The 12,487-nt window shown below is 40.8% G+C and overlaps 1 protein-coding gene across 1 annotated transcript in view; it reads right to left on the bottom strand.

Annotated features, from left to right (window-relative positions):
* Positions 1-10,199: 10,199 nt before the first annotated feature.
* The window catches only part of THEMIS (thymocyte selection associated), a 70,717-nt gene continuing 68,429 nt past the window's right edge, over positions 10,200-12,487 (bottom strand). Inside the window, exon 6 of the mRNA XM_054280359.1 lies at positions 10,200-10,348. Within this exon, the coding sequence (XP_054136334.1) occupies positions 10,200-10,348 (149 nt within the window). The remainder of the gene's footprint in view (positions 10,349-12,487) is intronic.

The following is a 12,487-nucleotide window of genomic DNA, read 5'->3' as shown; positions in this document are numbered from 1 at the left end:
AGCTGCATACTCACAGGAAAACTTCTATCAGAGACGAAACAGAGAGAAAAGCATCAAGGGAAAGCGGTAGAGGTGTGGTAGGATGGCTTTGGAAAGGAATGGGAGAGCAGTGAAAGAGACTGCTTGCTAATAAGAGCCAGCAAAAGCTGATGACTCCCTAAGCAGGGGTTTGGCCAGGGAGAAGAGCTCACAAAGCATAAAGGTTTTCCCTGCTCAGCATTAGTCTGGGGTTTGCTGCTCTCTTCTCATGCCTTTTACACATGTGGTCTCTCTAATGAGGAGTGGCTGGCATTGAGTAGGGCTACTTCCTATTTGACAGAAGTGGTGTTGAAAATAAGCAAAGTCACAGCTGGCTTTGGAAAGACAGGGGGTTAAAATTCTATACACACTTGCAAATAGCAAGCCTAAGGGTATTGAATTAAACAATGTTTGGGCGTGAAGAAGGGAAGTTTAGAAATGAAAAGTGGTACGTGATAAAGGAAGAACTTGGGAAAATATAAACAAACCAGAAAAGAGTCTGTCCATCCTCAAAACTTGGGCAATAGTGCTGAATGCTGTGCAGTCCCCTCTCCACACCTCATTTTAGCCAGGTCAGCTCCTTATTTCTGAATGCTGTGCAGTTTTCAGTGCCTTTGCTACAGGAGTGATCAGTTTCTGAGGAATGGTCAGAAGTGAGACTCTTATCCTTGTCCATATATTTGCAACTGGGCAAACAGCTGCTGTGCCTTACCAAATACTGTCCTAAACTTACATCACAGAAATACCTAAGGGCTGACCTCTCCACCTGTTCTTCCATAAGAGCAATGGCAACCTTGTCCTTCTCTAGGAAGGGTACCTAGAACGGCAGACAGGTGTCAGCAGGCACTTCTTTAGCTTCCTTAGGCAAAAAGACATGGAGCTTACATGGCAAACACCCAAGGTAGTCATTAGGAAAGATGCCAAAAAATTCTTTTTTCTTTCAAGTAGGAATTGGATTTCTAGGTTTTCCCTTCCCTATGATCCTAATCTGTGGAGAATTGGGCGTTCCTTTCCAGCCTATGCTCTCTAAGGAATAATAAAGTGCTTTTTTTTCTGGTGGGAAAAATCACACCTGGCAAGTGTGGAGGGAAGGGCATTCTTGCCCAAAGCAGCCTCTAATGTGGCAGATAGGAGGTTTTGCAAGGAAGCAGAAGATGTAGATTTGGATTCTGACAGATAGAAACAAAACTAACCAATGTATTCCAACTGTTGTGCGCAGCATTAAAAACCCTCTGCATTTCTTAAACCCAAATTGTTCATTACTTTCTCTGACCAAGGCATTTTATCTGCCTCTCTCAGCAGGGTGTTGGAGGCTGTAGACCTTCAGTTCCTGCCACTAAAGGCAGTGAGATTCAAGATGATGGAGACCTGTTATAACATTTCCATTACCTTAACCTCTGTGACCTCAGGAGGAGCATGTTTCCTCTCTGGTTTTGATATAATTTAAAAATATGAATATGCTTGTAGATCTGAGTCTAAGCTTATTATGGATTTAATTCTCCTTTTTACAATGAGACACATGGGGCCATGAGGTGTTTTGAGAACAATGTGCATGGCACAAGCTGCCATAGGCAGGGACTGTCAAGGCTCCCTAGGAGGGTGTTGGGGAGCTGAGGCTGCAGACCTGCCTAACTGCACCAGCTGGAAAGGGCTGCTTGGTTGGGAAGCATTGACAGTGGCTCAAAATGGGGTTCAGAGGATGAGGAATGGAGGAAGAATAATGTAAACATTTGTTAGAAGACATTTATACCCACTTAAAACATGGGTAGAAAAAACGTGATAATGTAAAAATGTTTTTTAACTGATTAATGCCTAATCAAACTCTCCAGGACAGAAAGAGCAGTAAAATAAAATCCTTAATGTCTCTCACCTCCTTCTGCAAACTGTTAGTAGCTGTGGGAAAATTTGCATGAGCTGTTTGTGTGTGTGTTTGCAGGAAAGGCTGCAGCAGGTATGGTGAACAGATAGTGGCAGTATAAACCAGGCTTCTGGACTAGTAAAGTCATTTCAGAATGAAAGGCTCTTTCTACCTCTCCTTTTGTGTGTCATTAGGTCCCAAAATACTAACAGATGTGATCACTGAACCTAAGAGAGCAGGCAGCTGAAATAAGAGGAAAAAAAGGAGAAGAGTCTTTTTGCTGACAATGTAGCTGCAGTGCCCCATGTGGGGCAATCCCGAGCCCCACTCAGATCCTTCCTCTGCACTATGAGGACCAGAGGAATTTCAGAAGGGTGATGGACTTGCATTAAAGGAAGATCATAACATCTGAGGCTGCCCCGGGAAGAGGTACTGCTTTCTGAGGCTGGCCTGATCCTCTGGTTGCCAGCACTGCTGCATCTAGAGCCTCAGGGATAATGTCACAGAGACATGGGGATAAGGAACAAGGATGTACCGGCATTTCTTAGATCCTGGTGGAATCGGCCCCTTGACACACCATGCAAATGTTCCCACACACACCAAAATGTTAACAAATAGGAGGGATTTAAAGTTATGTGAGAAAATTAAAAGGGTCAGGCTGAGCTATCCATCCTGGTACCCCCACTCTGGACAGAGCTGGCAGCAGTGGACTGGGGCAGGAGCAGCAAAGGCAAGGCAAAGGCAGGGTAATCTCTCCTTCTACTCACCCTGCCAGCAGCTGGCAGTCTGCACTTACATCAGGCCCACATGGTTTATCAGTTCCAGAGAAAAAGAGTTGTGAAAGGTTATCTTGGAAAATACAAATACCCAAGAAAAGATACAGAGTAAGTTTATCAAACAGATTTATTGCAAAGCACAAGAACACTCCCAGCACACAGATACATTAAGAAAACAAAGGAGGAAAACAAAAAAAACCCCAAAAAACCATCAAAACCTGTCACTAATACGTGAAGTAGAAGCAAGAGAACACTCTCTTCAGAGACTATCAGTTTTAACATGATGTCAGGAAGTTGAAAATTTACATGGTAAAGGTGCATCGAAGTCTAAAAATGTAAGGAAAACACCTGGACAGTCTTAGAAGGGGGAGGAAAGATATCATATGTGTTAAGTGAATAAACAGTGGCTTCTTATTGGGAGCATTGTGGCAGATAAGTGTTCCTGTGACATATGTCATTTAAACAAAAGAGTTTCGGAGTTTAAAGAAGAATGGAGGGAGAAGATTCTTCTTATCTTCCCAGGCACAAAGGCTGGATATATAAAAAAATGTGCATGTTGATCATCCAAACAGAAAATTCTGTCTCACTAAGGGCTTATGCACACATGGAGTGCTGTGGAAACAGCTGCTTCTGATCAGGTCCTCAGTGAGAACTCACTGGAAATACTTCTTAGCATTAAAAGAGATAAGCCTTTAAGCTAACAAGTCTGTGCAAAAGCTTATGCCAATCTTTCGCAAAACAAATATCTTATTATTTAAATACACTTGTATTCTCTTCAGGCATAGCAATTGTGGTCTGTGTTCAGCTAAAAAAGACTTTCCCCTCCTGAATGCTGTCTTCTTGAGCATTAATGTCTGGGAGTGATAACCATGTCCCTCAAGGATTGCCATGACATTATAGCTTTGTCAAACATGTATTAGCAAACAGCATGAAATCACTTGGTCATCTGTATGCCATAAGGGAACCACAATACTTATTAAGTCTTTAATATTGAACACAAACCTTTTATTAGGCTCTTTCTCCACATGTCCTTCCTCCTCTCTGCTTTCCCCAGCAAGACTGGATGCCCCTTCTTCACGGCACAAAAAACACCATGTTCTGTCTTTCATCCAGAATGCAAATGGCATTGTCCTGCTGTGTCATGTAAACTGAGCAGTCAGGATAGTTCCCATTTCTGTCACAGGACATGGTGTTGGCTCATGTGCCTGAGGAAAAGATGTAGGAGGCATCTCTGCTACTTATATATTTACAAAGTTCTTTAAATTGCCACCTTTGCTCAGAAGAATGAAACTCATTCAACTCAGCGAGGCTGAATATATGAGACAGAATTGCATCCCATGACATGGGTGACAGAACCAGGCTCCTTATGTGAGAGGATCTATGCAAAGAAGGGAAATTGCTTCTTTGGAAGTATTTTGAAGGAAAGAATTTCCAAAAAGGGTTTATAAGCCTTTGGGTTTTTTCACTAGATCCCAAATGCCAATGTAGGATATCCAAAAGAATTTTAGATTTGTTGGAAAAGTTACTGCCATCTCACTTTGTTCACATCCATCCTAACACAGCAACTAGAGGACAGCTTGTTTTTTCTATGTATGTCAGACTCTCCATGTGCTCAACCATCCTCATGGGCTATTGTAGGGCTCACTGCAGTATGTCTACATCTTTCTTGCACCAGGCAGCCCAGAACTGACAGAGTAATTCAGGTGTGGCCTCACCAGTGCTGAGCAGAGTTGCAAATCCTTCTACCTGCTGTCACATCCTGCCACGACGGCCCAGAAGGCTGCTGGCTTTCCTCTCCTCCTTTCCTCTATTGAAACCTGGTACTTTACTGAAGGAAATCATGGTAGTAACATATCATACTTTTCAGAAATCCAGCAGATGATAACATCACATTCAGTAGTAAAGTAAAAAAAAGACAAAAAATCAATAGAATACAAAAAAATATTTTATTCAAATACCAGGCTGCCTAAACAAATGGGAGGGTTTTGAGCTGCCAAAAGAGACATACAGATTTTTTAAAAAATGCTTAATATGTAGTCAAAATACCTACAAGTGATGTGACAGCCACTTTTGTACACACCTGCAAGCCTTATTAACCAGTGATATGCAAAACATTGTATGCTACATATGCATGGAATTCAAAGTACTCTAAGTGATATTCTTAATACTTAAATTGTAACTGATTTTAACAAGGATGAACATTTATATTGAATAAATTAATATGAGACAATATTAAGAAATCCTAAATTAATTTGCATTAATGAAAATGAACCATTCAGTAGAATTTTAATAGACAATCCTGAAGACACTTTACTGTCTGCTTGAAAAGACTTTGGCTTTAAAGAACACTAAGGCATTTTTGGAGTTTTTGCTTTTTAACTCCTCAACAGAACTAGAAATAGGGTACGTCGAGGCTTTCTGAACATATTCCCTTTCTCCACCCTGCTGATTTCTAGATATGCCACTCTGATCAAGCTGCTGTTGGCTCTGGAAACCCCTGGCACATCAACAGTGTGTTTACACACCAGTTCTTGATAGTTTTCCCTGGAAGTCAAATCACTGCCAGAGGGTTATGGGCCTATCCTAGGTGGATAGGGATGGCTTACTGATTCTTCAGATCCAGCTTCTCTCCACCATTCATGGCTGCATTTTCAGCAAATTGTTGAATATAATGCCTTCAGTGTGATTCTGGATATTGGCAGTACAAAGGGTTATGGAGATGGCAAGGCTACACAATTTAGGCACTCCCAGGCCTTGTGAGAGGAGTGGCTTTGCTTTCCAGGGCACATTACATATTGTGCAATGGTACTAACTGTGCTTTGTTCATCATGTGAAAAGGTGGCAAAATCTGGTCATTTCCAGTTTTGAGCCTTAACCCGAAGCGGGTAAGACTGACTAAAGAAATGAATGCCCACCTTAGACAAAAAAAACCAAAACAACCAAAACCCCAAACCCAAAGGAAATATCCATGCAGCTGTTTCAGTAAGGGATGTTCCTTCTGCATATGCCCTACAGAGGTTCAGGAAATAACCGGAATTTCAGGGACAATAAGAATGAAGGATTGGACTTGGCATTGTTCTCTGAATTCACTAATATATATGTACAGAAGAGCTTTGTCCCTTCAAAGGGTCATGAGACATTAGCTGGTTTGACTTCTTATTTAGGACAAGTAAGCAGTTTCGTTTTGCAGGGGATTATTATAGCTAAATTACAGCCTTGTATGCTCTCCATGAGTCAAGAAGGACACTTTCATGAGCAGCTTTTTCTTATAGTTGTGGTCAATCTTGATGTGCCAAGGACACAGCTTCCTACTTGTTTCCAGTTAACTTCAGAATTATTTTCCTTCAGATGTCTCTGAAAACAAACAAAACATAATGACAGGGTGAAACAGGAAATTTTATATTTGGATTTAAAAATTGCTCAGGGAGTACAGGTGAATGAGCTCTTGAGATGAATTAAAGGCTGCGAGTTAGGGCTTGTCTGTACCATGAAATGGTTTGTCAGTACAATTACACAGCAATCCGAAGACTACAACAAAAATAAAGCTAATATATGACTCCAACACAGCAATGCCAGCAACTTTGCTTAAGTATGTGAAATTCTTACCAGTAAATTTTTCTTTTACTGGTATAGTTGGTGCAGTTTAGGGAAATATTTAACCTCCACTGGGCAAAAGAGCTCATTTAGTCACTATAAACTGTGACTCCATCAAAAATTTTCCTAGTGTATCATCTCCAGTCTGATTACTACCATGGTGTCCCCCGTGTCATATTCTGGTCTGGCAGACATAGTAGAAGAGATACCTTCCTCTTGGGGAGAGGCTTTCCAAAGGATGTGCCCTGTGACTGATGCAACAGACCTGCAGGCCTGGAGGGAAGTTAGTTAATAATTTAATTAATATTTAATGGCAATATGCCAGTGTGCCAGATTTCACCAGTGGGCTGTGTTCCCAGCTCTGCCAACTATAAAAACATGTTTGAATATGCCCTGTGGGGGAATGATAGGGCTTGTTTGAGAAGGAAGAACTTCTAGAACATCTAGATAATCATGGTAGTCTTCCCTGCCCTAAGGGTCTCTGAACCTTCAGATGCTTTGAGACAGGTCCTTTGAAGTCCTGCCTGAGTCAAAGCTGAGATTTGCAGCTCTTAGAGCAACACACTGTTTATTTGCCCCCTCTTGACTCTTTCTTCTCTCTGTAATCACCATTGATTGCAACCTGAAAAAAAGCTTCACTTCTCATATTAGAGAAAAGTGAAAACAGCAGGCAGCTGAAAAATTACCTAGCCATGAAAATTAGCAAGGTAGATGATGCCCACAAATCTGCCTTGGAAGATACCTAGGAAGGGGACTTTCAAAACTGCTGAGAACACACAACTACAGTCATGGATTTGGGATCCCCACTCCAGTACAGCCAAGGCTACAAAATCTGCCTCAACCATAGAAAAGCGCAGAGGCTTTTCTGTGAAAGAAACAGCTCACTCAGAGGGTCAGTGGCATGACAGCTCCAAATAAATGTCCTAGAAAAACAGCAAAAAAGGATTCATCAAGATGCACTGGGGTCAGAAAGGGTGATTTTCATTTGTAGCACTGTCTTTAGATTTCAAATATGAGGTAATCTGCATCTCAGCACAACCAAGGTAAAAAATAAAGAAAAAAATTGCACCTTAATATGTTTCATACAATTAGTTTTAAAAAAATTGGTACAATTGAAAATAAAGAAAACTACTTTTCCAAACAAAACCACCTCAGCTGTTCAGTTCATGAGAACAGGAAAACACAGCTGTGTAGCTTTTTCATTACTTACTGCATTTCCCTCTCTTTTCTGCTTTTCCTTTTTTTGTGTCCTATTTAATAAACACAGAAGCTTAGTTAGCTGAGACCATTCCTTTTCTGGCACTTGTGTGCAGTTCAAGTCCAGAAAGCAACCTCCTGAAACAACCTGACAGCAGTACCTATTTTCAGCTCTCCAGGTGCCTGGACCACATTGTTTCTATCCTTTTCCAGCCATGCAGTTATCAGCCCTGGAGAGAGACTCTGCCTTTTACTGGTTTTGCTGCTGAATTTTTTGTGGTTGTTGCTGTTCCTGTTCCTGCGTGCCTCCATCTCATTGTTGGTGTCAGGGACATAGGAGGAGACATTACAGCAGTACCAGAGTTATTTCCAATTCAGTGGTTGCAATGGACCTTCTCTCTTCCCATTTTCTTACACTGTTGATATTTGCAATACTGTCCAAAATACTGTCAAGCTGGGGGCTTTCCTTGTTAAAAAAGAAAAAACAACTCATGGCATTAAAGGAGAGAAACTTGGCATACTGAAAAGAAAGCCACACATTTTAAATGCTTCGGGGTGGTGTGTTTTTTTTTTTTTTTTACTTTCTCTTGAATATTTAATGAAAGGTTAAAATATGTTAATGATGGTTGTTGCTATAGCAAACTCAGGCATCTGTAGTGAAGTCTCTTGCTTAATTGTTTGTTGTTCTGGAGTGATGAGGTCATGTTAACATCATTGACCCACTGGGCACATTTATTCTATCAAAATTAACATAGCAATGACCTGAGGAAACTCTCTGTTCTTTCTCCCTCCTGCTTAGGATGAGGACTAACATTTTACTAGTATCACCCTGGCATGCTTCAGCCCTGATCATGGAAAGATTTCAAGTGGGACACTGGTGGAACATTGCAAATAACATATACTGATTTTTTTAAATGTAGACTTAACTGCTGAGGCTTACTTCTATATTTCATCAAAACTATTTTTCCTCCTAGCAATTCTATTTAAAAGTATTTTAGATCAATAAACTTAATTTTGATAAATCATGTATACAATTTTGATAAATCATAGATACTAAATAATTAAAAGTAGATATTAAAAAATGGCACAAATGTCCTGAGGAAAGGAGGCATCATAGGTGGGAAATGGTTAGCTGGTGAATTCTTCAACAACTATCATGGTCAGATATTAAGTATTGGACACATTTAATAAAAAGAGACAACATATTTTGGTGCATTATTATCCTGTATCAATCAATCAATTTGATTATTTTATCTGGCTATATATTTTTAAAACTTTTACCTGTATTAAAGATTAATTGCAAATGCCCACATCAAATCCTTATTTCCCAAAATGCTCACAAGTGCAAGGGTGGAATCTTGATAGAAACTGAATGTTCTAGAAAAAAGCCATAGCACAGATTTCAGAAGGCTGGGGGAGACCAGCAGGCTGGAGGAGCTGTGTGCTCCTTGGCTACCGAGTGGTTTCAGAGAGTGGGTATATCTGTCAGCCATTAAGGACAAAAATTGTTGGGATTGCTTTATAAACCAAGGATTATCCAAAGAGAGTGATCTCCCTCAAGGCAGCAAAGGTCCTTTTCTTTCATGTTTTGCTGGTAACCTCAAAGAGGACAACCAATAAAGTGAAACCTTGCTTCCATTAACAGGGAATTTAAAGGGCAGGTGGATAAAGACTTCAAAGAGCTGATGCCACAACAGTAAGTGGTATAAACAGATGCTGATCCCCTAGGCTGGCATTGCTTCTTGAAAGTATGCTTTCCCCTTAATGCCTATGGTCAGAAGGGATATTTTAGTCAGAAGAGAGCTTAATTCTTTCTCAACTTCTTTACATGGTAGAATCTCAATAGCACATGGACTGAGGAAGAAATGTGCTATGTGGAGCATCCTACTTAGTTCCATTTTTAGTCTTTTCTGTAATGTTGGAATCTCTGTGTCTGTGAGCAGGGGGAGACATGGCCACACACTGCCCTGGATGTCATGTTTCAGAGGGTTTTGAGCATTGCAGAAAAAAACCCCACCTTACTTCATATTCACTATGTTGCTTAACTTAAACACAGTATGAATGTTGCACATAATTTAAAAATAAATACAAAGTACATTTTGCAATTAAATACTTCATGTTAAATTTCTGAAACACAATATTTCAAGTTTTTCCTGAGTTTTCAAGGGTTTCTCCTCACAAAAGAAGAAATTCAACCAAACCAAGTGAAATTCATAGAAGGTTCAACTATGAGTGAAAAGAACTGCGACCACAGTTTGACTCATATCTAGAAAAATTCTCATCTGTGTTTAGCTGGAAATGACACTTAGAAATTTTTAGAAATAAAGGCCCTCCTCACTGGCACTTAAAGTCACTGCAGACTGCCAGGGCAGAACCTTGCAGATTTAATGAAAGCACAGATAATGCCCGAAAGCTATTAAAGCATAAAAATGCACAACAAGGCATCCACCTTCAGAAAGAGGAAAAGGGCTGCATTCAGAACACTATAATCTCAGAGCAAATTGGCACAAACGAGGAAAAGGGCCTTCTATCCCCAGAACAATCATAGGTCCTCCTTTAACAAAGGTGACACAGCTAAGAGGTCACAGGTGGCAGCCCAGAGGAGCCTTTTCTGCCTTACTCACAGGACATTTGCAGCAACACTGGAAGTTCCCAGGGGAAAACCTCTCTTGTTTTGGGAAGTGAAGGTTACCAGTCAGTCTGAAAAATCACTCTGCCTGCACTTGTTTGCATCCACAAGTGATCCCGGCTTACACTCACCTTCTTCCTTTGGAGACTGTATGCTCATTCCTAATGCTGGTGCCATGAAATACTTTTCTTATGTTTTCAATTATGTTTTCATCAATATAGCTGTAGTCATGCTCTTCTTCCTCATCCTCTTCTGCCTCATAGTTTCTTTCTAGGCCTGAAAAATCAGCAAAAAATAACTCTAAGGAAATGGAAGACTCTGGCCTTGGCCTGGAGAAGAAAAATGGTACAATTCAAAAATACAACCATGAAAGCAGAGAAAACAATGTTCTCTTCACTTTCATATTTTTCAGAGATCCTAAATGACTTGCTCAATTTTCTGAACAGTATCTGTGACAGAACAAGAATGAAAATGAGCTGAGCACTTTACAAGAGTGTCTTCACTCAAGAATTCCTATTTCAGTTTTTGCATAGGCTTGTACCTCTAAGTTGACGACTTCCTGCTATCTATGCATGAATAACATTAAAGTTTATTAAGAAGTTTAGCTGGTGTAATCACTTACAGCATAAAGCAAGCAGATAAAATTATCTGACCATATCAAGAGAAGAGCAGTCACCCTGCCATGAGTTGCATGTACCATCCTTACCACATATGTGCTTCCATGCTTCTGTGTTTCATTGCCTGCCAAGAGAAGCCCTGCAGCTGGGGAACCACGGTGTTACCTTGGGATTTCCTGGAGCCAGAACCCCCAGTTGCTTCTTATTTCAAAGGTGATATGGCAGAGACATGGAGCTGAGAATGGCATGAGGTTAAAATGAAAGGTTTTAAAGTGCATTTCTTTACATCCACCTACACTGGCCTGAAGCATCACTGAGGACAAATCTTTCAGAAAGCAGTAATGTTTCCCACAAGAGCAGAGATCCTCACTGGAGGCCTCTTAGCAGCTCCAGTGCTGTGGAGGGCTCTACTCTGCATCTGGGTACTGTAACAACTTTACTTTGCAGGTCGCAGTGACTCTGGCTGCTGCCAGGAGATCCCAGGGTCTCATCTCCTGCTTGGGTGGTCCACCACTTCCCTGAGGCTAGAGGAAGCTCTGCAAGACATGTGGGACCACTGAATTCATGGAACTAAACTCCAGAAGGATTGGTCCATGAATGCCCCATTTCACCCTCAGAGCCACCCCATCCCTTAGGCCAGCCTGTGGTGGCAATAGAACCAACTAGAGCTGAGATGATGGTGGTGATACTATCACAGATCCGCTGCCAAGGCAAATCATCCTTTGAGTTTATCAGGAAGTCTCACAGGTCATGGAGCTGAGAGGATACTGTGTTTTTAAAGCCAAACCTTTCACTTGAAATTGCAAACCAGCATGCAACACTGTTGTGGACACAGGTGTTCTTGGTTGATTAATTTTCTAGGGCACTACCTGAAACAACCTATCAGAGCATGCTATCTGACCTCCCAGCAAGCCATGTTTGTTAAATAGATTCTTCTTTATGAAACCAAACTTCTCAAATAAGAATTCTCCCTGTCTTATGCTTTCAACCACTGTGTGCCCCTTCAACAAGAGAATAACTCAATAGTTTTTCAGCAGTCTCCAAATCCCACTTTTGCTCCTCCTGAGACTCTCCACGGCTGAGAGAGTCAGTCAGTCTGACTGACTGAAAACTGGGTAATAGTAATTTCTTTCTGAAGGTGTGATCCTTTCCTTTATAGGTTTTCTAAGGCTGGAAACAAATGCAACTGTCTGGCTACACCAGTGCAGAGTTTATCACAGACCTATATCACCATGAGGCTCCCACTGCTGAATTAGCAAAGTATTTCCAGATCTAGGCATCAAAAGGAAAAAGAATCCCAAAGCAAAACCCCAAATATATGATTAGAAATGCACGTAATGATTAGAAATGCATGTAATATCTCACATCTTGTTAATAAACATTTCTGGGTTTGTAGTTCATTTGCAATTTGGCTGGGCTTGATATCAGTAAAAGTAAACTAATGAATAAAACAGGCACTGAAAGAATCAGCTAATCCCTGTGATTCAGCGAGGGAAATATTGTTTGTGCGCTTAGACTTGCTAATACGGATATAAGGTACAGATTGCTCACGGATGGCATAGCCAGGCTTTCTTCTTTCCCAAACACATGTAAACAAATTGATACACTTCTAAGCAAGACAGCTCAAGGAGAAAGAATGTTGATGTCATCAGGTCAGACTAAATCAAGCTGTCCCCAGTCCCAAACCTGTTCAGAGTTTCTTTTGAAATAAATATATTTACACTTCAATAAAGCATTAAGCAATTAATGAGACAAGCTGAACTGTCCAAGGGGGATTCTGAACCCTGAAATCAATGCA

This window comes from Melozone crissalis, unplaced genomic scaffold (assembly GCF_028551555.1).
Source record: "Melozone crissalis strain CALT ecotype California unplaced genomic scaffold, PUWL_Pcris_2 ptg000027l_1, whole genome shotgun sequence".
Lineage (NCBI taxonomy): Eukaryota > Metazoa > Chordata > Aves > Passeriformes > Passerellidae > Melozone > Melozone crissalis.
The sequence above is the reverse complement of the archived record's forward strand: the minus strand, read 5'-3'. Positions and strand labels throughout refer to the sequence as shown.